The following is a 27,502-nucleotide window of genomic DNA, read 5'->3' as shown; positions in this document are numbered from 1 at the left end:
GCCCCTGCCCGGGCCGCCCCTGCCCGGGCCGCCCCTGCCCGGGCCGCCCCTGCCCGGGCCGCCCCTGCCCGGGCCGCCCCTGCCCGGGCCGCCCCTGCCCGGGCCGCCCCTCGGCTTGGCCGCGGCGACGCCACCCAGCGGCCGGGGCCGCCCCGGGGGAGGCGCTGCCGCTCCCCGGCCTCGGCGCCAAACGCGCTGCCACCCCTGCGAGGAGGCGTTGTGAGAAGAGAGCGAGCAGATTCGGCTACGCTGGGTTTGACGTGCGTTGGTGCGTGCCCCAGCGGGGAGTTTCTTAGGTACGCGTTGCCGTCATGGCCGCGCCCGGTGCGACCTCACGTTTGCGCGTGGTATCGTCGCGCTCCGCACACCTGCGGTCAGTGATCAGGACGGATAAAGACGCGGCGGCTTCTCCATTGCTAATTGGAGCAATTTAGCTCAAATTAACAAAGCCCTTTATTACAATTGGAGACCCAGTCTAGCGATTCAGTCTGCATTCGCAGGATCGCCAAGTTGAGCAGCCGTTGCATTAATTCCTGACTGAGGTTTTTGACAGCCTCATCCAGGCCTGCCGAGCACCGCAGGCCCGGGATTACTGCCCGGAGGAGCTTCCTGGCTCTGCTGCAGTTGTATCTTTACGCTCCGGGCAGCGTGCCGTTTATGAGCATTTAAAACGTTATCCACGGCACCGATGCTTGAAACGTGCAGGAGAGGGCTGAGACAGAAGCGATTCCTGGAGGGATCACGAGGAGCGTAGTTGTTGTAGCTGCCCGGCTGCTGACAGACTGGGTCAGGGTTTGGTACGCTTGCACGTGACGCTGCGTCACTTGACGACTCGCATCATCAAAGCCTTCCTCCTAGCCGAAGGCTGTAGGGGTTGCCGTCCTTATTTCGAGCTCAGTGTTCATATTCTGGACACCAGCCACCACGCCAATATTTGTGAGATGAATCAAATAACTACAGCCGCTGCCTTTCATTCTTACCGTTGAATCTCTTTGAAGGGTGCATCTGCAGCTCTACACGGAAGATTGCTTTTGAAAAGCACGCTTGTGGGCAGCCAAGGGCATGTGTCATTGCAGCATCAGCCACCCCCTCAAACGCAGGCAGATTTCACTGCCCAAGAAATCCTTATTAAGGCACATATGCAGAGCTTTTCTCTCTGTTGCCTATGAAAAGAAGCAAGGAAATACCAGAAATGTTGACAGCCGTAGAAAAAGTGGTACTTTTTTCTCGTAACTATAAGCCTCTCTCAGCCAGCGCTCAGGTCACAAGAATCTGGTTTATGTTGTTTGATTCTTACCACGTTGAGGAAACTGTCTTTTGGACCTAACAATTATGGCCTATACACCATTAAGCTAAGATTCCCCCCATCCTAAAATAATTTATAACTTCAGATAATATTTATCCGTTTGGTTTCTGTCTACCACATACTAGTTTGTTGACTCAGAACTATTTGGAGTTATCATTAGAATGTGTAATATGAATTGTAAATCCAAATGCTCATTTATTTTTGTGATATTCTGCCTTTCAAGTATTATAAGGTCATTGTAAACTAATGCACAAGCTTAAAACTTAAATTGATTATATTTCTCTTTTGATAGTCTCATCAAAACTTAAGATTGCCATAGATTATTACAATTACAAGCTCCAAAAAGAAAGGTACACTTCACAACTTAAATGCAGTGCATATTTATGTCATAGAAAAGTGGCACGATTTCTTCTCTTGCTAAGGCTTAGCTAGAGATGTCTAAAGACTGAAGTTTCTGTAGGACCATTTCTCAAAAGTACATTTAATAAGGATTTGAATTAAGGCATAACAGATCTTTCTGTTCAGCATTAGAATCATATGATTGAGAAATGGTACCACAGTCCTACAGAAATTCAATCCTTAAGACATCTCTAGCTAAAAAAAATTAAGGAATGTTCTTGAGCCATCCATCATGAAACAAAGACAGATGAAAACTGTCCTTGTAGCTTGAAATACACATACATCCTTTTAGAAGCGATTGCAGAATTAAAGATTTCTGCTTACTGCAGAATTAATTGTTAATATTCCTACTGTTCATTGTAAGGCGACTATGAAAGACTTGTTTGGAATCTTACATTTATGCAAATAAATTATAGTTTTAAAAAAACCCCACACAACCCAAAACACTCTCAGACAAGACAATTAGTTTGTGCAACCAGTAATACAGCTAACAAATGTGTGCCTCGTGAGTAACAGAAAAAGTAAATGTTGGGGAAAATTGGGATCCTTGCGTATGGGACACTATCCACTGACTTCCTCAAACATGAGGGAGAGAAGATTTTCAATTCAATAAGCAAATACATCTCCAACTTTGGATCAAATACCTCCTAACTGATTTTAATAGATACTCCTGTTAAGAGTCTAGTCTTCGCACTGTACATTTAGCATCCATTAGCATTTACAGTAGATGTGTGCTTGCATTAAGCTGTGCAAAAAGTCATAGTGACACCGATGAGATTAGGGGCCCACGTAATTAATGGAAATAAAAACATTTAAAAAAATCGGTAAAGCCAAGTTCATAACTGCCTTTTGTATTGAAGACAAATGTTAGCATTCCCCTTTCAAAAGTCCCTCAAAAGACTGAAGACAAGAATGGAGACACACCGTTCAGAGAAATGAATAACTGCGCTCCAGTGAAAATCAAAATGGGTTGAATAAACCGTCATTAATATTGAATTAGCTTGAACAATGTGCTTTCTTCCCACACAGGCATTTAAGCTGATCAGGCACATGTACGATGAGCCTGAGGTAGTCAATATTTCTGAGACTATGTTTTAAACCACATGAAAGTACTGAAGTAGAATTTCCTACTGAAGGAGCTTGGTGATCTGGTATGGAGTCTGAAACTCCTTTCATAGTTGTTTTTTGACTTAGGCTTACTGCCTTTGTTTTTGTAAGTTACAGTCACGATGCCTACGCTGCAAAAACCAGTCACCCGTAAAGGCAGAGGATGTTCCTTATCCCCTGGATCCGTTACCTGAACGGACGCTTCCCACGAGGAGGCCTCTCGGCAGCCTTTAAACTGGCCTCAGAGCCGCAGCGGGCGAAGGCGCGCGCAGGTGCAGCGGGTGGATTGTTAAATGGAAAACCACAGGTAGCAACTTGCTTGCAGGGTGGAAAGGAAGCCGCACGTGTCCCGTAACCGCTCCTTGCCTAACAGAGCCTGTTAGGAACAAACCCAGCTGATTCGCTTGCCAGTGGTGGTTGTTGCTGTTAACACACAGAAGCATGGAAGCGTACTTCCATTACACTCCACTGTCTTAAACCTCCTGGGGCTGCAACGCTCACCATCCAGCTATCACTTCTTCAGTGAAAATCCTGAGTTTCTCTCATGAGATTCCTTCGATTTTATAGCGGAGCCGTGGTTCTGCAGACTGCGTGAAACCTCTGCACTCCACAAAGCACAGGGGAGAATTGGGACTAAGCAACGTTTTACTTAAACGGCGCATATGCAAGCATTCATTATTTACTATTTCGACATTTAAAACCTCGTGTACATCAAAGTGATGGGAAGCGTATTCTGCGATTCAAATAGTTACGTAAAATATGTAAAAATAGAATGAATGAAGCACAAAGCTGGCAGCGCAGAAGGAAAAAATTATATTTACAAAATATTTACAAAAAGCCCTGTCGCTTCCTAATATCAGTATTCTGATCAGCTTTTTGAAACTACGCTTCAACAGTTACGAGTGTTCATTTCACTCTGAAAATAAGGTCTTGCTAACAAAATCTATTATCTTAGTATTTTCTGTGTTTTCACTGATAATCGCTCTGAAATTTCCTCCTTACAGTGACGCTTCCCTGTAAGAAGTGAGCATAAGGCAGCCTGAATGCAGACACTGCTCCCAGCTTGTCACTCTGTTGCAGTGAAAGCAATGGCAAAAGAAGATTTAAAGTTTTTACCAGATCACACACTTAATTAGTAAAATGTGCCACAAGAAATGCTCTTTCTACTTTGGTTTCTACTTCTTTTATCTTTTGATGGCAGGTGAAACAGGCCTCGTAAGAGGGCAATTCAGACTGCAGAGCTACAGCACGTTTACAAGAACTTGCCATTCTGGAGCGTTTGACAAGATCCTGAAGATGAAGATAATCCCCGTGACACGATGCGATTTCAGTGAGACTACTAAAAGCTATGGTATGCTAAGAACTGAACTAAGGTGTCAGGAGAAGACTGACACTTTAATAATTTTCATGCCCATACACGTTTCTAAAGCTCTGCAGGAAAAAACCCCAGGTGCTCTGTAGGTTGTCTGTTGCTTTGCCTTTTTGGGTAGGGGCCCCTATTCACTTCAATTTGTTTTTCCCCAACGATGCTAAAGCACTTCAGGTTAAGAGAGAGAATGACTTCAGAGAACTCGATTTTGTCTTCCCTTAATGTAATCTAAGTTGTATTTTATTCCCTAGTACAAGTTTTCGTGACTAAATGTCTCAGACTCCTGTATCAGCAGAGAAAAAGATGATCTGAAGGGCGATTCTGAGCAGGGTCAGAGGGAGGCAGCTCTGCCCTTCTCGTGCCAGGTAGTTCGATGCAGAGCCACTTTATTTCCCTTCTTTCCCTAGTTGCAGTTTTAGCCGCGGCTGTTTTAACAATCCACTGGTCCCACTTTCACTCAGCCCTTCTTTTTACTGTCAGTGCTGATGGATAAAGGTGTCCCTCTATGTATCTCCAAGCACTCCGGATTACTGCATTAATTCTTAACCTGCATTAAAGTCTTAACCTAATGAAGGCTGCAATATTTGGTCCAAGAAATACGTACGTATATATATCTAAACGCACATATATATAGCACCACAGTATATAAACAATACTGTAAATTATCAAAATATTATTAGAGGTGATCTTTAAAAAAACACCCTTCTGAACTGATTTAATGTAAGAAAATTAATTTCATCTTACTCTAAATAAAAACTCTTGAATTAAGAATACAATTCTACATTAATTTAACCCATTTAATAAAAATCCCTGCAGAAGTGTACAGTGCAGCTTATTTCTCACTGTCTGCTGTTAGGCTGCAAGGCATGTGCAGGAGAATGAGGGCGCAGTCGTGCTTCAAGCGCTAAGGAAGTGATAACAGGAATTCTGCACATTAACAGAGAGATGTCCAAGGTGGATTGTCATTTCCCAAGAACATTTCAAATAAGACCACTGTGGTTTACCTTTTATTTTCAAATTTATATGGAGTTTTCCCTTGTGACCAGGATTTAAGTATCAGTACATACTGATTGTTAAGTTACAGGATCCAAATTTTATTTAAATAGTTTTGCTTTCTACAAAAATATATTTATACATAATGCTCTTAATATTTCCTGTAGTTAATTCAATGCACGATTCACTGAAAAGTTTTACAATTCTCCAAACAACACCTGTTCAAGTTTCAAGTTATTCAAATGGTAACTTGTAGGCACTTCCCATTTAAAAAAAAAATATTAAACATAGCTTATGCTACATTAAGGCTGAAACACACTTCTTCTGTTATGTTTGAGATCCATTTTCGTATTGTTAAGTTGTTGCTGTCTCTGTTGACTGCTCTAAATACTTGCAGTGAATATTCACAACTTTTCCTTCAGTTCTACTTTCCCTCCAGAATCGACCAGTGTTCTTAGTGGAGTTGAAAACTGTGTCTTAATATTTTTAAAAACATGTCCATATTTTTAGTTCGGGTGAAACTTACCATACTTTTATGCTTTACTCCCTGAGACAGCCTGTAACACCTTATCAATTGTTTATAATAATATATATTGAATGTTGCCAAGCTAAGGTGAGATTTTTATATATGACACCTTACTCAACATTTTATAGAAATTACCAACATAATTGAGTTCTTTATAGCTTTTAATATTCTTTATACAAAGATTTAATAGTTATCTCAACTCTTTCCTAATACACAGTATTAAGAATTAAATGGGTTTGGATTTGTTCTTTTTACCCAGCCAGTTTTTTGTTGCTGTTAGCCTAGTTTTCAAACAATCTGTAACAAGCGACACGTCAAAAATGTACTTTTTTCAGTTTTCCAATGTCTTGATAAGTACCTGAAAAAAACCAAAATACATTATTTTCTAAAATCTGCAGAAGCATTGCCTAAGACATCAGCTTTCCCCTCCTCCCAACTCTGGCTATAGTTTAAGGCTGTAGTAATTCTCTTAAGTGACTTCTGCTGAATATTTTCTACTTAGAGGTTCACACACATTCAGACACTTGGGAGAAACTTGAAGAATAAAAAAATCACGTGTTCATCTGAAAATGTTTATATATTATAATTAATATCCAAGATGGTGGCTGAAAAAAGCTAGAAAAGCCTCCCTGGCTCCTTTGGTTGGTTTGTTTATCATGACCCAAATTTCAGTGGCTATACTTACAGCACTGCAAAACTGCAGAATCATCCCATTTGAGCATTTCCAGCACTTTTTCTATGAAGTAAATTTAACTTCTCCCCTGAATAATTAATATAATTCTCCACTTGTGTGAGTTTTTCCATACAAAATCCCATTCAAAATTAAATAAAAATTAATGATTATCAATACTATACGGTAGGAAGAACTGAAACTCATTTAATAAAGCTTTAATTAAAATGCTTTTATTAACATGCTTACCTCACTAAGTATTGCCCATACAGGAGAATCAGAATTGATTGATAAACGAATAGCCTGTATTTTTCCTATTGACTGATTGATACTGCCTTCTGCAATTCCATTTTCAAAAGCCCCTACATAAAAAATAAAACAAGACCCGTACAAACATATATTAGAATGAAATATGCTTCCAAGTCAACTTATGCAAAAGCTCTAAATTACAAATTATAAATTAATGCCAGGGATGCAACATCAGGGAAAAAAATCTTTTCGAAAAGGTCCAACACTAACAACTGAAAGATAAAGCTATAAACAAGAAGGATTCATTCCTTCAGTTACAGCAACTAGGAGCTGGAGAAGAACACAAGAAAATAAAGAACCTATAGCTACAAATGTTAAAAAATGAATTTATGTTAGTAGTGACATATGGCACACATGGTCATGTTAAATAATCTAGAAGAGCTTTTCTCAGAAGTAGGATTATTTTTAAAAAGATGTATTAGGCATCACGGACCAATTCTGATACATTCCTTCACTAGCTCAATGCTTTTTAACTAACCTTGTTAAATTGGCCTAAAATCACTGCAGACAAATGAAAAACGCTCATCCCATGGATGATCTTAATTTCCTGTCAACTTGCATGTGCAACTGTGAGTTGACAGCATTTTGGTTTGGATCTCTAATTAGAGCAAAACAACCACAAGGAGGTGGGGGAGAGGTGCAAATCAAAGCAAACAAGAACCGGTGGTGAGGTGAAAGTGGCTCATTGGGAGGAGAGAGCAATTATGTGGTAGAAGAGACAGAAGAAAGCGGCAAGCAAAGCAGATCTCCCAGTAGTCCCTTTTTGTTCACATAGTGGCGTTTTAGTTTAGGCAATAGCAGAAACCAGGCCTTGGCAAGCACGTGGAGAATCTGCAGTTCATTTAAGAGCAGTCACACACCGCCCTGAGGGAGGAAGAAGGGGAAGCAGGGGTGGGGCGAAAAGGGGGAAGGTACGCTGCGTTATGCTTCATCTTCCTTTCAGGTTGGAGCACAAGTTAATGCTGTCATAATCATAAGAAATCCTTGTCTTTGGCTAAGGCTGCAAAATCCAAACCAGAATCAATTATCCTATTAAGACCTTGCAGAGACTGCAATTAGTTTTTCTTCTAATTAGCTGCCTTGGCTTTTGCCACTGCTGGTAGGGTTCTTCATTATTTAAAACAAAAGAGGATAGTCATTGGTCAAACATCATATACATATGCAGTAGCGCAAAGGGTTTCTTTTCCTTACTAGTTCACCTTGGAATATTGTATTTATTACAGAGTTAATGAAATACTCGAGTGCAGAAACATTTTATACGCAAGAACAAAATTTCTGGTTTTGAAGTGACAACGACCAGTTTACCTATTTTTAAATATCCATCTTTGGTTGCTGGGTAGTTAAATTTACTTCCATTGTCAACCAGTTCTTTTCTTAGCGTTTCCTGTAAAAAATAAAACAATAAAATCTCCAGAAATATTTTCTAGAGCATGACATTTTATGCTGAACATCATTCTTAAAATGAAATAGCACTGTGTATTACAGTTGGAAATGAGAGACTTACATCAGCCGGCAACACTTCCACGGTAGTGTTAAACAGTTTATCACCAGGGTGCTCCATGTTTCCACTTCTGAAGAAGTACCTGATGATAAAGGTGTATTATTTCCAGGTATTTTATACTTTAGAAAAGTTCTAGGGAAGTAATTCTTTCCAGTTTTGAAGGAAAGTTTCCAATACCTTCTCTTTAAGTAGTTGTGGGCTATAGAGAACAGAAATAGGCACTGAAACTTTCCAATGTGTGACCAAACCATATCAAAGGCTTTTTATTTTAAACAGAACAAGCATTAAAACCATCTTTCTCTGGAACCACGAATACAAGTGTTCCCCCTTTTCAGTGCTCAAGTTCCAAATAACTTAACTTTCCAGGTTTAAATGGCTCTGATCTGTTCCTGTCATCCTAAGGCCAAGGTGAGATGGGCTCCTGGAATGCAATGGCAGCAAAAATGGCTGTTTACTAGACCGTATGCTACATGCCAAGAGAATCCCCCTTCTTATCAATACTGATCAATTCAGGTGCTTCTAAATAATCTCCTTTATAGCCAACGAGCAACAGGTCAGATTCAAAAAAAAATAAACAAATCCCTGTTTCGTTTTAAATTTCTGGCATTAGAGTTCTTAGGTTTTTAGATCCAGAAAGAGCTAAGGAAATTTAAAGCATCAACCTCCCTCCTCTGGCATCAAACAACCAAGACCTAAGAAGACCACCAAATATTACAGGGTTAACGATACATTTTCACGGGTTAGCAATGGGATGGGGCTGGGACCAGCCATCAGGCAATACCGTATGTAAGTTAGCTTCATCCAGTACAGCTTCCCAGTAGCAGGAAAATGCAAAAATATGGGCTACGCAAGTTTCCCAAAGTATAAGCTAGTTAATTAACAGCGTTGATCACAGAACACCAGTGTTTATTATAACAACTGTGATTTAGTGCAGCTCACTAGATGGAGATACAGACTTGCTTGCTTAGATATTTTTTTTTAAATAAATGAGAAATCTACAATCGTTGCAGAAATGGAAGTCTCTTAGTTTTGTGACCAGTTTTGGGAGGTGTAACAACAGCGAAGGAGTTTTCTCTCTGAACATCATTACAGAGAGATGGTAATTATGGTAATTTGCGTCAGAGACACTCTCCTGGAATCATACTTGCTAGGTTAGTTTTAACTCAGATCTGTTCTCCAGTCTGACACAGAGAGAAACTTTGCTGAACCAGGCAGGACTGCTTCTTTTGATGCCAACCTCAATTTGTCTTGTTCATAGAGTAAGTCTTTCTGAAAAACACTTCTCTATCTTAAGCTACAGGTGTCTCCTTTCAAAGACACCCAAGTTGAACGATGTGAAAACAGAGAAGATATAGTTTCATCTTTTAGAATGAGAAAAAACATTCAAGGTGGGACTTGGCTGTAGATCCAAAGATGAAGTGAAGTTACAAGTCTGGCTGTGACCCAAGTGTTCAAGCTGTCATTACAGGCAATGGAGATATACCCAATACAGTCAGTGAAACTTAGCAACTGACTCAGGTGACCAAATGGAGCATGAGATGAATAGCTGCCTAGCTTCCACTGCCTGTATCAAGTAGATCTCTATCTGTCATCTATAGCAGGAGCTTACACACCTACCTTAGGCAGACGTCTCTACAGTAAACGCCTACATTCAAGTCTCTGAATCTTCAACTGAATCCCACCTTTATTAATTCACTCTTCATTATTTCCCCACAATAGTGATATTTTCTCTTTGCTTTCACCTACATTGATAAGTGTCTAGTCTGGGACATAACCTTTGACTTGACATCGTGCAAACAGCCTTTCTGTTGACAACCACAGAAATAAAGCTTTCACTGACTCCACTGATGAAATTTGTTAGCTAAAAACAAGTTCCTTTGAGAATTATCGTAAGAGAATGTAAAATATTTAACTGAAGAAACAAAAGGAAAAAAAATTAAGCAGCTTTCTAGTTACCAAGGAAGAAATGTATTTCAGGAGGGGAATTCAAGAAGGGGAGCAGATAAATAGCAAATCATGGATTTTGTCAGTAACAAGACTATGGTTTATGCGAACAGTTGAGCACTGGTGATTTTGAACAGACTCAATCATTTCCAAACTGGATATATGTAGGCTTCCATATTCCATATCATGTAATACTTACTTTTCAACTTTTAGTGGATTTAAAAAGGTGAAACAGATGTAGTCCCCTGCCACTGGAGCTGAAGCCCAAAAATAGTCTTTTCCGTTATAAATTTTTTCCAGGGTATATTGCTGGTATATTCTTAGGCTTGTATGCACTTTTGCAGGTGGATTATTATGTGCTTTATGTAGCACATTTCTGCCAAAATCTTTATCCTGTTGGATATCAAGAAATGTAATTTCACTCATACAATGAAAAAAAAGTGCTCCAGTATCTTGAATTACTACAGGAAGCTATTCCAGAAAATAGTTACCTCAGTGTCAAAAAACATACAATCTATTTCTAATACAAATAGAATATTCATTTCAGTGTAATCACTGAGACTCAATGTTACAGTTTGTAGACAGAGCTGTACTGATTATTTCTCAGTTGCCTAGATTTAAAAATAAACTTCTCCGCAGCAGGCTATTTCACAGTTCTCTGTGCCTTCTGACAGAACATCTGATGTTGGTCTCTGCTAAAGGCTACATGAACCTCTAGTCTGGTCCAATACAGCAACTCGAATCATCTCACGACTAGTCTAAATGGCGCCATCAGGACATCCCTGAAGTCTGGTGCTTCTTCATTGCTCTTGTCCTTATCAGATAGATGGTAGATCCACTGTTTGCCCTCCAAACTCTCCCTAAAAATCTATGGCCGTCACGATAGCCACACCCTTGTCCCACCAGTATACCTTCTTCTTAATAGTCCCTCGTATTGGGATTGCGGACTATTCGGACAAAACAAACCCTCACAGCCATTTGTGTGTGTACAGTGCAGAGCACATGAAACCTTGTGCTGTGAAGAGGGTTCCTACGTGGCATGAAACGTGTTCGGATTAGAAATTCAAAGATGTTTGTGCAGAAGCAGTGTGCCCCGGCTGCCGTTTATGCCAGTTCAATATTCTGCCCCAAATCTGCAAACCAACGTTCTTGGATATGGAAATGCCATCTAATGCCAAAGATGCAATACTTGAAACTGATTTGAGAAACAAGTCAGAACACAAGCACATAATTTAGAAATATGGCATTAATTTCTTATCCTTACTTTCAAATTCTGTATCTTCCCAGCCAATGATGAATAAATTCCCACATGCTGAAAGAGAGATGGTTTAGCACGGATACGTAACTTTGCCTTTTCCTTTTCACAGTGTATCTGGAAAAAAAGTAAAAGGCAATGAAGTTTTATTTAAATAAAGAAGAGACAAAGTAAGTTCCACAAGGCAATTTCATGATGTAGTTGAGGGTATGGGTCCAGGTTTTTTTTCCATATTTAAATGAGTAATCTTTAGATCAACAGTCACCTTATTTCAAATACACTGCTTCTAGACCTAAACTTGTAATTCCACTTGGGGTGCTACGTAGATTTGAAGGCTCAACCACCACTAATTCAGGGATTTCTGCACTGTATGCCATCAGTCACACCTCAGAGTGACAAAAATGGACCTCAGATCTGAAACTGATTGATTTTTTTAACTGTTTCTGGCAAATTTCATTTCAACTCTTGGCCTTGCCATATCATTCTAATTAAACTATTTTGACCAAAACTGACCTTCTTGAGATAGAGTCTGGTTACATTTCAATCTCTATCATTTTGGCTCTTTGTGCTATGTTTGAGAGGCTTATAATGTACTATACTATAAGTTATGTATCTTTTCTCCGATAATGACATAAAGCCCTTAGATGCTGTCTTTCAATCCTGATTTTCCAGTTTAGTACACTTTGTGACATGACATATACCAGGGAATTAAATAACTGTAATTGGTACTAATTTCTGAGTTTCTTGATTTTTGAATGACAGCAAATTACTTCTTTAAATGTAATTTTTTGCTCTATATCTATAAAGCATCATAGTCTGATACAACGAAGCAAACATGCTACAATAATTAATGACACATAATGAAGCATAAGGGCATAGAACAGAGAAAAGAGCTAAGATGAGACTCGCGGGTTCCACTCTCGGTTCTGCCACAGAATTATTGTATGAGTTTGGAAGGTCATTTAGCTTCTCTGTGTCCCAGGTCTCACATCTTTAGATTTGAGAGGATAACGTGTTTGCCTCTTCAATCAAGTGCTTTCAGTTCTATAAAAGGAAAATGTTACATAAACTATATCAATGCCTTCCAAAGCTAGAAGTGATGAAGTCTTCACTCAGATGGCTTAAACACCAAAACTCATGGGGGATTTATGGTTTCCACAGAAGTACTAATTAAAAGTTCAAAACGACCTGGAAGGCTATAAAAAGAACTAAGCATTTTTATGATTGTCCACAGCAGATGTTCAGCAAAACAATATAAAAACACAATACATGCAAATTGATTTATTGGCAGCTGTTTCTTTGAAAAGCACACTATGCTTTTGCTAGGAAAAAAATCATTGTAAGAAAATAAATTTGTGATCTTTCTACTGACAGGGCCTGCAGTTCATCCCCTATGATAATATAGTCTCTAGCATGTCTCCTTTTATGCTGTGGCAGCAGCTGAGAATAACCAGCAGCACGGGACTGGTGTGGTCATTTGTGCAGAAACTGAGATAAGGCTCCTCGTTGAGTCAGGGCTCCCATCTTTGCAGCCTGCTAGTCCCCACTGCACTTGATAGATACATGCCACGCCATATGATCACAGAACCATAGAATGGTTTGGGTTGGAAGGGACCTTGAAAGATCATCTGGTTCCAAACCCCCCGCCACAGGCAGGGACACCTTCCACTAGACCAGGTTGCTGAAAGCCCCGTCCAACCTGGCCTTGAACGCTTCCAGGGATGGGGCATCCACAGCTCCTCTGCGCAGCCTGTGCCAGTGCCTCACCACCCTCACTGTAAAAAATGTCTTCCTTATGCCCCATCTAAACCTACCCTCTTTCAATTTAAGACTGTTGCCCCTTGTCCTGTCACGACAGGCCCTGGTAAAAAGTCTTTCTCTGTCTTTCTTATAAGCCCCCTTTAAGTACTGAAAGGTTGCAACTATAGTCTTCCCATAGCCTTCTCTTCTCCAGGGTGAAGAGCCCCAACTCTCAGCCTTTCTTCATAGGAGACGTGCTCCATCCCTCTGATCATTTTTGTGGCCCTCCTCTGGACCCGCTCCAACAGGTCCGTGTCTTTTTTGTACTGGGGACCCCAGAGCTGGATGATGGTTCACAGGAGGTAATCATAATGAAGTTTCTGAACCACACAAAGATCTGCTGGCTCTGAGCATTACAAACCGTCTTCTCCAACTCGGTGAGCAGATGTAGCTGAATCTTGGTATGTCAATAGTCAGCCCAGGCTGAAAACATGTGCCAAACGCCCATCACCACAGGATGGCACATAAAAGCCATAAACAGGTGCCCCATCGACCCTCCCGTGAGGCATAGTGTGTGATCACTTAGTGACACTCTGAGTTGCCTGGAAGGGGGAAAGCGTGAGGATTTCTGTCAGCTTGCCTTCTCTGGCGCTTGTAGGGAAGTCCACTGCTTTAATCTGTCAGGCAGAGGAAGGGCGGCAGCTGGGATCTCTGTCCTTCTTCCAGCCTCCATTTTCTGCAGTCTCATGAGCAGTCCCAGTAGGTCATACCACTGGTCATTCCCTGCCAAGGGCAGCACGAGACTGACTTGTCTCAATAGGCTTTGCTACCCACAGCAATTGAAATTGCAATTGCAGAAGTGAAACTCAACTAGAAACTTGCTGATACCACTCTGCTTTGGCTTGGCCAGAGCAGACTCTCACGAGCTGCCTGCTTGCCTTTCAGGAACACAGCTTCATTTTAGGTATGAATCGGGTCTTAGAAGCTAGAACAGTCATTTAAAAAATAAAAGTAAAATGTTTCATCTATCGGATGGAAGTTGGCACCTGTTAGATCTGGAATGGGTGATGTTAACATAACAGTATCTTTTTTGAATTCTGTAATCACAGGCAGGCAAGCCTAAATTAGAGGTCCTTGAGGCTCACTCTAACTAACTCCTATGAGCCAGCCTAACCCATGGAGTAGGATTTCAAAGCTTACTCCTATCTGTATGAAGTGGGAATTGAGACTCCTCAGTGTAAAACCAGGGACCTTCTGCTATCCCAGGAGTCACCTCTGCTACACAGTAAAACTTGAAGCTTGTTTGTTCCGCTCCCCTCAATCTCCTGCTCTGCACAACTCCTATCTGTCTCCTCTTCCTTCTTTATCAACACAAAAGTAACACGCAAACACCTGGAGCAGGGACTGGCTACGCTCATCAGATAAAACTCTTCAACCTTAAAAACCAAGAAGGAACAGAAACTCTGGTCAGTGCTCCGTGGCACAGTCTTTTGTACACGAAGAGTGAGAGTAGTGACCAGCACCACAGACCGGTGAGAGAAAGAATGCAAAAGGACGTAAAGAAATACTTGACATATCATTGGGCTCACCTGTAGTGCCAGAAATGGCACCTTTTACCCTTTAACACAACTGTGTCTTTCATTTTCAGTGAAAAGTATAATTTAGTTTGTTCAACCTACATGTTTCCCTGCATTTTTTTTTTCAGGCAAACAGTCAATTTTTTTCCCAGGCAGTAAAAGATTTAAAGCAAAACACTTAAGTTCTGCTTCCTGAAAGAAAGGAATTGGTATGCAAAATTCAGAACAACTGTGATTGCAAAATTATATGCTTTACTGACTTTCATATTAGATGGTCAGCAGAAGGTTACGAGAAGTGGTAGTCCACACAGGTTTACACATTCAAAGTTTTCTTTGGTGCTGCAGGGTCGCGTACATGACCAGCTGCAGGCAGATGTGAGCTTGTGCTGTCCGTGTTCTGAGCTGATGGAGGCAAAACAGCTCTGGTGTGGAAATCTGAATTTCTGTGAGCCAGGCCTCTCCATATGCCCTAACAGGCTCAAACACCGTGCCACTCTATGCTTTCTCCACAAATTCCAAAGTAAGTCAGGTTTGAGAGATTTCTGTTCTGCTTTTTGAAAATAAATTGTCACTGAAACTGTTTGAATATTACTTATGTTCATAAATTCATAGACATACTTACTGCGTCCTTTTCTGGATGGCACACTTTAACCCAGAGCAGGTGGTCTATAAGCCAGTCTATGGGCTTATCTTTATAGAACATGAGAAAAAAATCCACTATGAGCGGCAGGTCTTCCGATTTAAACAATTTTCCTGAAAGCAAGACAAGAAGTTGCATATTCAGATATTTTTATTGCTGTGCAAAAACCACCAGCTTTGTATTTATGCCAGCCTTAAACACATGGATGTAATTCTGATATTTAGTGGAAATTTCACACAGACTCCAGCTTTGGAGATTTGCTTATCCTCCAGCTTGTTGGGATTTTGAAGAGATTTCCATTCCATGCCTGGAGATATTCCCACATAGTCAACCAGCTGACTAATAAAGCATGCAGTTATATCCTAGTTCCAAACACAAATCTGTCAGTCACCTGTATCAGTGTGTCAGATGAAATGAAGCCCGAATAATTCCTCAAAATGTTAGACATGCAATTTCACTGGCAATACTATATTGAATATCTTTAAATTAAGACCTAGATATGAAAAATGTTGCTTTTAAAATACTATCACTGTTCATTTAGATCTCTTTCTTTTTGTATTAGCAGATTTTGTTACCTTTCTTTGTTTGACCTAACACTTATAAGGTGTTAGCACAAGTAAATTGTATTAGAAGTGAAGACAAAATATAAAAAGAAACTTACTACTAAACATAATCAAAAACCTTCCCTATGATATGGGGTGCATGTTCTGCTCCACAAAGGAAAGGAAGCAGATTTTTTTAGATTGTTCAAATTCCACTCTTGAAAGGAAGACTACACGCTACAGGGGCACGTAGTGCCCCGAGGTGGAACAATTTGCTTCTTCTGGGAACCCAACTACTAGATCCTATGCTGAGGAGACTCTGCATTAAAAAGACAATTTTAAAGAGCACAGAAAGTAAAAGACTTTCAGTGGGAGCTTTCCTGAAGAACCAAGGAAGTTTTGATATGCGAGTCCCTCCATGCTTTGAAATGTAATTCCGAGGGAGACCTACTTGACCTACACAGCTCCAAATCCAATTGACCCTGCTGAGGTCTTAATACTTACCAATAAATCCAAGATGGGAGAACTCGAGAATCATCCACTCTTGGGACTGTTTAGCAGCAAAGTTTTTTATACTTTGAATATAATCAGGTTTGGCTATAATATCATCTTCCAGCTGTGGAAAAAAAAAAAAAAAAGAGCAAGAAAAGAAGAGAAGGCAAGTGGTGGTGATGTTGCCACATGTAAGTGATAACTGCATTGTGTTTGACTGCTGCACCGTGTGTACTGAAGTTGTGCCAAACTACAGTGGATTGCTATTTAGCTTCTACATATATCTGTTTCGGTATCATTCGTTAAATATTTATTTACAGCAGTGACTATAACACTATGAGTGCATCTCACTTTTTTGATAAAGGAGGACTCCCTATCTTAGAGAGATCTCTCTTAAAAAAGAACATTAAGCAAAAAGATAGAGGTTAAGGAAGGAGACACTAGATAGTTTGTACTGAAGTTGTATAAGCATTGATAAGCAGCAGGAGCAAATTGTCTGAAAGGAGAGGCATCTAAAGCAGATGGTTAAAAGCTCTGTAGAGAAGCCTGGGCAGACTTTGTCGTACCTAAAAGGTGACTGAGAAGAACTGATGATTACTGAGATGCTAGTAGAAAGCAAGTTGTGAAGCTCACTGAAGGACAGTAATACAATACAGGTGTTGTAAAGGCGGAGACGGAATACAGCAGTAGAGCCAGCTAAAGGATACTTGGAAAAGGAGACTGACATCCATCAGGGAAATGGGAGAGGCCTTGGCTGCATTTGGGTATGGCTTTCAGAGAAGAACAGGCGATCTGAAAAGCCAGAAGCTGTTCCAGTTACTAAAGCTGAGGACAGTGAGTCCAAACAAGGAGTTTAGGGGTACTGACACAAAGGAAAGAAATGAATCCCAGAAATAATTAAGGAGCAAGTAATTCAGGGTTTGAATTTGGTATGGTTATGAAAAGCACAGGAAGAGGAGGCTAAGCCTTCAGGAAAATGTTGTTGGGGTGCAGCGTAATGATACAGTTAATTTGATCTAACTGCTCTACTTCATTGTCCCCGATGCTTGTCTGGTGGTGCTGGAATCAGATTCAGAAAGCTAAATAGGTAGAAAATGAATGCTATGAGAAAAAAAATGCATGGTTTCCTGCTGGATGTGCATCCTCAACTGACTCAGCGCAGAGTCAGCAGCAAGAGCATGAGAGAGCAGGCCCACAGCTTTTAGCTGATTTTGGCCATTACTACAAGTGTAGGGCTGATGGGGAAGAAATGCGTTGTCAACAGTGAACCCAGGAGGAAGTAGAGTAAAGTTTGAAAGACAAGATTAAGTGATCTATTTTGTCCCTGTCAGCTTTTGCTGATGGTAAGATAACAAAAAATAGATAGATGGAGACAAATTGATCAAGATGAATGCTTATTAACAGATTCTGAGATCTGAGGATTGAGTTGAGGTGACAGTTATGCAGAAGAGAACAACAAAAAAACCCCAAAACATCAACTTACAAGAAATCTTGCATAAAATTAAATGAGCTAAGAGGATTATCCAGTAGCTACATGTAAAGGGAGAAGAGCAAGGAATCGAAGAGTTTCCAAGAAATTGAGGGGCACCCAAAAAAGGACGGAAGGCAGACAGAGAAGTATCTCAAAAACCTAGTGAGACCACCATATCGAGAAACACTAGAAGAAAGCGTACAAAAGTAGTAAAGATGAAAAATAGAGAGGCTGTGATGCAAAGTGGGTGTGAATGTGGTTATGAACTGAAAGTACTTTTGCATAGTGATAAGTCTGAAACAGTCTTTTCTGAAGCTGACAGTTAAAAGTGAATATTGGAGAATGTAATTTGGAGATACCCTATGTAGCACAGGCCATTAAAAGTTGTTTATTTAACCCTGTACTGAGCCCTGTAGATTGTGTTCACATCTTCTTGAAGAGCATCTGCCATTGTTTAGAGATTTCAGTATCAGTTCTTTTTCAGGAAGTTATACTATGTGTAATTATCCTGAACGTTTAGTACGTGGGACCCAAATTCTAATTTGAATTTTTCTGGCTTCAACTTACAGCCACTTGTTTTTCATATGCTCTTATCTACCAACGGAGATTATGCAGTGGCTGTACACAGCTGTATCAGCAAGTTTAAGATACGAACTGTCTAGTCCATTTGCCCCATTGCCATGAGAAGCCCAGCAGAACACATGATCGCAGCTGATTTCCCTTCACTCATCCGTACTTTGGGATGAAAAAAGATACGTGCACAATAGCAAGGCTATGTAAATTTCCTAAATGATAGACGAAAAATAGGTTTCTATTCATTTTTCTTATGTGGGTTATCTGTCTAAGAGAAGTAAAAATGAAGAAGCAACAAAAAAGTGGTAGCATACAAGGGAAGTGTAGGCATTGGACAGGAAAGTTATCTTCCTTTCTAAATTATATTAGGGTATTTTTATATTTTGAATCACCATTCAACAAACATGTGAAGACTATTAAGCTGAAAAATCTTACAGTCTCGTATTTTCCACAGAAAACAAACCTCCAATAGTTCATTCCATAAAGATCCTTTTTTTCTTTTTAGAACAAGCATAAAGAAAATTTCAGCTAAAAAAACACTTTCATGAAAGTTATTCCTTTTAGGAACTCTACCAAATAACAGGTTTGACCTAGAGTCTAGTGGGAGGGAAGGAAAAAAAAAAAAAAAAATCAGTAAAAGGCTCCTAATGACTTCACTGAGCTATTGCTCAGGCCTTCAAACCATTAGAGAAACACACTAGAGAAATTATAATAATGGCATACAGATAAGTGCTGCTGGTAATATATATTACCAGTATAAACATATATATTATATATAAACACAGAAAGCTCTGCCAGCCTCCACAAGGAAAAAACTCATGAGGTGAAAAAAGCATAGCAGTAGTTCAGCTAAGTTTGAAGTTTATAACAGATTTTAACTGAAGATACTAAAAGATTTAATTGATGTTTTATTTTTGGTTCACCTGAGCACTAATAGAAAACACTTCCCAAAACCTGCTGTATCTCAGTTTCTCAAAGATGCTTTCAGATTGGAAATGTTTAATCACTTCAGAATGAATTAAGTCTATACGGACACAAAGAACAATTGCGTCTCCTCACTACTAGGTTGGGATTCGAATGCCTGCTTTTATGGCTACATTAAGATCCCATTATCTTGTCTCTGACATTACGACAACTGTCTCAAGGGGCTCTGGTGGACTCCGGGAAGTACAGTGAAAGTGGAAACAAGTATTTCAAAGCTCTCTTGGTTTTTTATTGATTAAGAAAACTTCACAAAAAGCCCGAAAGGAGCAGTAGCTGGTTCGGGGCGGGGGGAGAACAGGCAAAGTAGAAGAGATGAGATGACTGATGGGATTTATTGTCTTTTTTCAAAGATTATGTTTCATCAGTAGGTGGGGTTCATTCACAGTGTAACCCCGTTAGCTTCCATGGACTTCACAAAGCTACTTCCTTAAATCCTGATTCAGCAGTATCCTAGAACGAGTGTTTACGTGTTTGTTTAGCTATGATCTTGCCTGACTCATGATATCACGTAGACAGAGAGCACTTACATATTCTTATCTTCTTTCAAAATTCAGAGGTTAACATCAGTCACCCAAATGATACTACTCCTGACAAAACAGTAAATAAAATCTAAGCTAATTCAAGTTTTCCCTAAGATTTACCGAAGTAAATCTTTGTACAAGGCTGAGGAAAGGGATTTTTAAGTTACTTGCTTCCCATTAATACAAGGCTTCCAAATGGAGGGAGATCATAACTAACTTTACGGCAGCATGTGTTCCTTCTTTTCACCTGTACTCTACAGAGTATTTTCTGGGCAGACACCATCTGTGCTACAGAAGCAGCTGCAGACCAGACACATCAAATGAAGAAGTGGATGTACTAGGTAATGGTATGAGGAAAGCACAGTTTCTTTCTAAGAAAATTCTGAATGCAGCCCTAACTACCACCAGACCATCACAATCCAGGCTTTGCTCCGAATAACGCAGTTCAGTCTGTATATAATGTCCCAGAAAAGAAAACGCATATTCTCAAATTTCTTTATAAATACAAATACGTAAGTCATTTCCATGCAAACATGAATGCTTGGAGAACTGTATAATAGAAAGGGACATTAAGTGTCTGGCAGCATCCTTAACATTTCCCTTCACCATGTTTCCCATGCCTTAATGTTCTAGTGCACTTATTAAACTTGGGCGGTGTTCTTAAAAAATATATGAAGTCATGGGAAAATACTTAATTTTCCAGTAAACCTTAACTGTTCAATAGACAACATTCTTCTTTGTCCACCTGTCTTCTGAGTGCCTATGCCAAATTTCAGAATGGAGCATAGACTCTTGAGTAGCCCAGCTCAAAAGCGTTTGTGTTGAATGCTGACAAGAATTGTACGAGATGCCTGCTCTTGCGGTCTTCTCTTCTGCTTCTGGGAATCTTGTGATATACTTACATGATACAGAGTCTGAGGCCTGTTTGAGCAGAAGAACACCCAGGAAAACTAAGAACTAAGCAAAACGCTGTTCTGAGCTTTTTTGAAAACTGTTGACATTCACGAGCTACATGAAATTTTATGGATCTGTTCCATTATTGAACAGTCCTGATAAATTCTGGAATCTCTGGTGGTGACTATCATCTTTATGGACTGCAAATTAGCACAAATCTAGAATGATGGCCAAACCTAAGCCTGAATGCATGGGGATCTTCTTAAAGTCTAGCACTCTAAATCCTCTGGAGAATTTAGGATCTGTACCAACTTGCAGTTTAACCTTGTCTCCAGTATCACTATACTGGTATGTTTCCCTGTCTGTAAGGGGGTTTCGGTTCATTGTGATCCGGGCTATAACCTGGACCTACCACCACTACTCTGTCTTGCTGCACCAAGTGAAAACACATTAAACTCTGACTTTCTTAACCTAATCAAATAAGGCTTTCATGCTTCAGTTACCTTGTTATTCAACCTCACAAATGACAGGAAGGTACAGATGGGTTTAATCAAATAGTACCGAGCTGCAAGATGTATATAAACACCGAAATATGTGGGTGCTTGTAAAAAGCATAGGCAAAATACACAGAAAATGACAATAGATTGCTGTTTTTATTGAGGCCTTTGAAACAAAATTGCCAAAGCTAATAATCAGTACAGATGTATGGCAGCTATTTAATGATAATGTGAACATACCTGTAAATAAAATGTTCCCTTAGGTTGGGCATACAGCATTAAAAAGCTATAATCCAAATTCTGTTTAGTTCTCCACCTAAACATAAGCAGCAAATTCTGATAAGCTTTTTGGGGGGGTTGCAAAGAGTTATTTCTATAATAAAAGCATTTCTAATGCTTTGCAGTTTTCTCGCTACAGTAAAATTGTAAGGTTGAGTATTCTAACTCATTGTTAAGTGAATAAAAATTCCTCTGTAATCAGTGTAAACATTTGTAAATAATTTGACTTTCCTATAAAAGTTAACATTAACTAAGCAAAAAAGTTTGATCTGTATCAACGCAGCCTGAAACAAAATGTCTAACAAGTATATTCATGTCAAATGACTTAAAGATTCTACTCATTATATTACGAACAGTAGAGATCAACACACAATGGTTATTTAAAGATGTAAAATTGAGTGCTTTTACTGATGAACAGCATAGAAAACAGGTTGATAAACTTCATTTTCAGGTTTAAATGTAAACACAGACTTTTTTCTACAAAGTACAGTCTCGCATTTTACCAGAGGATGAAGCTGATGTTTGATAATCAATGCTAAAAGACTAGAGAGTAATTTATCAGTATTTAATTAACATAAAAGTGTATCTGATTCACATCTAGTCATATCTGAAACTTAAGTCTAAGTATGTAAGCATGTTTACGCTCTGAAAGATAGAAGATTTATCTATAAACCCAATATACACTGGCTGATTTCCCTCAACCGAAACTCTCAGTACTGCAGCTCTCTTGCTGCATTGCTGGGGTAGCTTCTGATAAATTAGTTATTGTTGATCAAAAGGAAATTCCTTTCCTCCAATAAATCAGTTTTGTTAGGTTATAATCTCTGTCTCAGTGAATTTGGGGCACATGAGCAAATGAAATCACCAGCTAGGATATATTATTAACAGTGGTATAAAAAGTCCATGATCACCAAAAGTTAGGTCATTAATTAAACCCACAGTAGTTGTTACTACTTAGCTACGGGGCCACATGGGGTTTCCTTGGTGTGTTCACAGAGCCTCTCCCTTCTCTGTCACATAAAACATTTTCCTAATTTTTCCTTTATGACCAGATCATCTAGCCTGTCGCCTCCTGGCATTATCCATCTGGTTTAAAACCTATGGGATGCCTAGAGTCAAGACCCAAAGGAGAAGCCTTGGCTCTCACCCTGAAGCTGATGTGCAGCATAGCTTTTCTCAAGATCCCCTTGTGTAACAATTTTTTTAAAAGTACACTTGAGGTCCATTTGCTCTGAAATACAAAAACATTATCAGCTCAAGCAATGTTGACTTTTGCAGAATTTTCCATGTTATACTCTTAGCAAAAGTTCTTAGGTTTTATACAGCTATCTTACCTTACTCTGTCCTCCGAATCCCCAAATGTTTTCTTCAGGTTGGAAAGATCTGGATAATAAGAAGGAGGAGGAGAAATAACCTCTAGGACTCCGGACTGGATTTCTCTGGGGAAGCTGTGAAGAGAAGCTTAGTGAGACCCTATTCCTCAAAAAGACTTTTGAGGGCAACTACGGACAGCAGCTCCCCAGAGTTAGATCTGCTCCTCCATAAGTGGAATTCACAACTCTAGCAAAGAAACTAAGTCATACAGATTGTAAATTAGGAACCAAGAAGGGGTCTTTGACAACCATCAGAATAGGCAGGACTGTAACTCGTCAAAGCCACAGAAAACACTGAAGAGAAGCGTGTCTCAGAAATCCTGCCCCTCCTGCACTACAGATGCTTACTCGTAATCCTGAGATGGCTGCTAAAACGCAGCAGTAATTCACAACCAAATCCACTATCTAGAACTACACACAACTGTTCCCCCTTGCATGAGAGCTCCTAGCCTCCTTACACTTGCTCTAACTTCAATTCTACATTCTAGCCAAAATGATACTGCCCTGGAGTGGGGGTTTGGTATGTGAGTCTGGGTCTAGTCTCTGCTCCAAGGATTACATTTTTCTTTTAAAAAGTCATTGAAAAAAATATGTAATCAACTTTGGGAGCCAAACCTGGAAATCAAATATCCCCCTCCCTCCAGAATATGTAAAAAAAAAAAAAAAAAAAAAGTCTACAGTTTTTAATAGGTATAGGATCACAGAAATAAGGAGTTTTCAGAACCGAGTTCCCCATTTCCTATGATTAATGAAAAAAGCTAACATGAAAAATGAAGCACAGCACAGTACAAGCATGCTTATGAAAAAGAATCTGTCTTACTCTGTAACACTGACAAAGCATCTCCTCTGCAGTAGTATTTTCAAAAACCTTACTGAAAACATAAAAATTAGCCAAGCGCTTAAGTTGCTGTATGTATTGCGCCCTGTGGTGCTCCCAGGTACTGAGGATGACTGCCTCTTCACCTTGTCCTAGCTGCAGTACTGCCAGCTGAGCTAAACCCTCTGGGGGCAGGAAGCTATTGCCATTACGTAGCTAGCAGGCTGAGCTTGGGGAGCCTTCTGGAGGAAACCTGCACCCTAAATACAGTCTGGGAAACCCTTGAGTAGAGCAGGACGTGCAGCAAAGCCTCAAAAATGAAGGAAAAGGGCAACCTCCCTCGGGATCTGGTTCAACTTTTTTTTTTGTTTTTGTTAATATACTAAAAAATGTTGATACAAAGATTGAGAGCTCTCTTGTAGTTGTTTTAAAGAAGGAGAGAAAGGAAAGCCTGTTTCACTTCAAATACTGGCCAAAGTGGGGTTCTGTCAGAGTCACTAATTCATGAATGAGCTTGTGCACCGAAGAAACCAGCAACACCCGTACTGCAGCACAATGCAGATTTCATCTCTCGCTTCTTTCAGTCCGCTGTGCGTCAGGGCCTTCAGCCTTACCTGTTTTGTGGCTGTTAGCTACACTATACCATTTCTTAGAAAGCAGCTTTTGTAAGACAAAATAAATTTACCAATGAATGTGTTTTTTTGCCCAAACATTTTCATTTAGTAGTTGCTCTTCTCAAGCTGCTCCAAGGTTTTTCACATGCACATGATGCCATAGATGTCTATGGGAAAGAATGGTAAGAGCAAGCAAAACGGCAGGGGGACTCAAGCCTTCATTTGGTAACTCTTAGATTAGTTTGGCACAGCAAAGAATATCCATCTCATGTTACCCATCATATAATAGTATTTAACATTATAAATAGAATCAGATTGCTGTCCAAAATCCATTGCCTTCACGAAAAAGAGGCAAATGAGGAAACAAAACCACCTAAAAAACCTGACAGACACCAGAACACATTGCAGGGCCACGAAGTCAGTGGGGACCTAATACATATAGCCTCGGGTGCCTTGAACTGCATCATTAATTTCATGGGGGAAAGACTGAGGTTCAAGTAAATATTTATCAGAGGCTTAAGTTGAAACCTTGCCTGATTAGTTAAAGCATATTTATGAAATAAGAAAAGGAAAATAAACTGATTAAATTCTTCTGTTCTGAATTTCAGTGTGTTACGATACACACAGTAAGAGTGCACCTTTGCCTCCTTTCTTAGCAGTTCCATTTCAGTATGGCAGAGTCGTAATTTATTGCTGAAATGCTCTAATTCTTTCCATAAAAGCTCAAAATGTGTTTACTAGCTGTTCAGTGTTACACTCTATGGGACTTACCTGGTTTTAACAGTTTCTGCAACACTGTTAACATATTCTGCATTCACCTAAAGAAAAAAAAGGGGGGGTTCATTTCATGTCACCCATTTTTGTATTAAGCAAAATTTTGTAGGGAATATTTACATGCAAAAACTTAATTTTTATTCTCCAATTCTTTTCATTCCAAACAAAAGCAATACGTTATAGCAGCATTTCTACTAAAGGACAGTATGGGTTTTTCAAGCCAACTGAACTTTCAATGTCGTTGAAAGTAGAACTGAACTGTCTCCAGCTATGGTTTCTGCATTTTGTTTTTTCACCGCTTCTGCAGAAGGCCAAGCCGTTTTCTGCATAAAATTCTGTTCTACAGCTTTCACTTATGCTAAAAAAGCACAGTCGTATAACCGTGAGTAAAAAGTGCCATTTCAGGTTAATCATCCAAAAATCACGAAAGAGGCCTAAGGCTGTTGAGAAAAGTCACCTAAGCAAAATTTTCTAAAGCTAGCGATACTTAAAATTTTTATTTAGAGTTTCTTCATAATATAACAAACGTACGGCTTTTACTCTGCAAATTTTGAGGACATACTTACTCATTGCTTCTGTTTCATAAAAATAACAGTTTTACTGTGGAAAACACATCTGTTAACTGTATTAAACAGTGCTAACCTTTATGGATTTTTGAAAGCAATACAGTACCTGTCTTAGCAGCTCAGATTATTTTTTTTAAATATACAAATAATTGTTACCAGCTATATATTAACTTTGCAATAAGTAAAAAAGATGCAGTGTGCTAAGAACTGTGATAAGACAAAAATACTAACAGCTTTGAAACTCGCTTTCAGTCAATAAGTTACTCTGACTTAACCCATGATGTAAACATTTAACTCGATCTTCTGAAACTTTCTGGGAAAAGGAAGGTGTGGATTCATGATCAGGGAACACGCCTGCCCCCTCTTATAATTAAATGTTCTTATCACCTCTCTTATCAGCATGATCAACCTGCTCTAATTTACTGCATGGCTGAAAAATGGAAGCTGCAAGAACGTGACTTTGGGGACAGGAGAAAGGGGAGAGACTGATTCTTACAACGGCAGTTTAATCCTGAATTGACTGAAATGGACTACTACTACAACCAAAGCTACTGTTTGTTAGAAGTGCCACTTTAGGACTGTCCACGATGGGAAACTACTATTCAGAAGTTAACCTTTAAAAACTCAAAGAACACTCTGAAGCCCAGTAATAGAAGGTTTATCTGAATGGCAGCTAGGCAAAGCTCATCATTGCCAGGGCTCTTCACTGGGAAACAGCAACTGTAAAATAAGTTCAGCTCCTGAAAACTATGTGGAAGAGGAACTACAGCCGGTAAAATTGGGCCTGTCTGCTTATCGTTGTGATCCAAACAGAAAAGTGGAAGTCATGACCTAACTTAATAAAGTGAACTATATTCTGTTTGACAGTATTACAGCTGCAAAAGCTGCTCTAAGTGATGACTGAACTGAAAAAGCAAACTTTAACTGTTAATGAACACATGTATGAAATTTAATGTTGTTTATGGAAGGACAAAGAAATATGAAGAATAAATATGAAGTCTGAATAATTGCACAGACTTTTTACCTGCAAGTAACTATCACTAGCTAATTCCCTTCTGTAGCTTTTTTCCAATGTGCTCAAGACATTTTGGAATGAGAAAAAATTCATTTACCCCTAATATTTTACCTTGAGCACTGTTTACTCTCCCAAACATGGAACCGTTCAAGGCACACGCAGAAGGCAAGGCTCAGCATGTCAAGGTACTTTGCAAGATCTATGATATCAAAGCAGCAGATAAATAATCTGAACTTTTGTTAGACTAAGTTTACTTTTGTTCAGGTTCTACGAAACTTTTCTGTGGAGGATTTACATTTCATTCTTGAAGCAAAATACTTTCAGAGATAAATAATGAGTTCATATGGTTTTATTTGAAAAATCTGACTGCAACAACTGCATTTGTAAGTGTAATATGACATTTTACCCTTTGATCATCTGAGTTACAGGTTTTTTTCCACATATGAACACCGAGGCACTAACTGCTCCCTATCTCCTCCAGCCCTGAAGAAATCCCTCCCAAAGGCCTAGCTAACAGTATTTTGCAGCCTCTCCTACACTATTACACTGAGACATAAATCTCCATATTGTCTTTCTATCAGCATACTGCACCTTTCCATGCAAACTTACCTCTGCTACAAAGACGATTATTACACAGTCGTTCTTTTGCTCTTCAGAAAGTTCGTACAGTAGGGACTGCAGCGTATTCATCAGATAATGTTGTTTTTCCCTTTTCACAGTAGGAATACCCATCACCAGTGAGACTGCAAAGAAA

At 39.5% G+C, this 27,502-nt stretch overlaps 1 protein-coding gene and 1 long non-coding RNA gene across 4 annotated transcripts in view; one reads left to right on the top strand and one right to left on the bottom strand.

Annotated features, from left to right (window-relative positions):
- The first annotated feature begins 75 nt into the window (after positions 1 to 75).
- LOC148051547 (uncharacterized) lies at positions 76 to 27,362 on the top strand. 2 transcript variants are annotated; one of them, XR_015699710.1, is made up of 4 exons: positions 76 to 296; positions 2,924 to 3,119; positions 4,014 to 4,163; positions 26,133 to 27,362. It is a non-coding gene; the product is annotated as an uncharacterized LOC148051547 (long non-coding RNA). The 2 variants fall into 2 exon arrangements; XR_015699709.1 differs by lacking the exon at positions 2,924 to 3,119.
- The window catches only part of MGAT4D (MGAT4 family member D), a 41,270-nt gene continuing 17,801 nt past the window's right edge, over positions 4,034 to 27,502 (bottom strand). Inside the window, exons 4-15 of one of the 2 annotated variants that reach the window (XM_087736702.1) lie at positions 27,358 to 27,491; positions 25,165 to 25,211; positions 22,924 to 23,037; positions 21,551 to 21,626; positions 16,383 to 16,494; positions 15,319 to 15,449; positions 11,389 to 11,496; positions 10,324 to 10,517; positions 8,184 to 8,262; positions 7,985 to 8,063; positions 6,620 to 6,732; positions 4,034 to 6,058 (exon numbers count right to left, since the gene is read on the bottom strand). In XM_087736702.1, the coding sequence (XP_087592828.1) occupies positions 6,032 to 6,058; positions 6,620 to 6,732; positions 7,985 to 8,063; positions 8,184 to 8,262; positions 10,324 to 10,517; positions 11,389 to 11,496; positions 15,319 to 15,449; positions 16,383 to 16,494; positions 21,551 to 21,626; positions 22,924 to 23,037; positions 25,165 to 25,211; positions 27,358 to 27,491 (1,214 nt within the window). In that variant the 3' untranslated portion in view covers positions 4,034 to 6,031. The remainder of the gene's footprint in view (positions 6,059 to 6,619; positions 6,733 to 7,984; positions 8,064 to 8,183; positions 8,263 to 10,323; positions 10,518 to 11,388; positions 11,497 to 15,318; positions 15,450 to 16,382; positions 16,495 to 21,550; positions 21,627 to 22,923; positions 23,038 to 25,164; positions 25,212 to 27,357; positions 27,492 to 27,502) is intronic. The other variant, XM_087736701.1, reaches the window with a different exon arrangement.

Source organism: Nipponia nippon, unplaced genomic scaffold, assembly GCF_047370975.1.
Source record: "Nipponia nippon isolate SJK-2023a ecotype South Korea unplaced genomic scaffold, ASM4737097v1 scaffold_6, whole genome shotgun sequence".
In the NCBI taxonomy this organism is placed as follows: domain Eukaryota; kingdom Metazoa; phylum Chordata; class Aves; order Pelecaniformes; family Threskiornithidae; genus Nipponia; species Nipponia nippon.
This window is presented reverse-complemented; position numbering and strand designations above follow the sequence as displayed.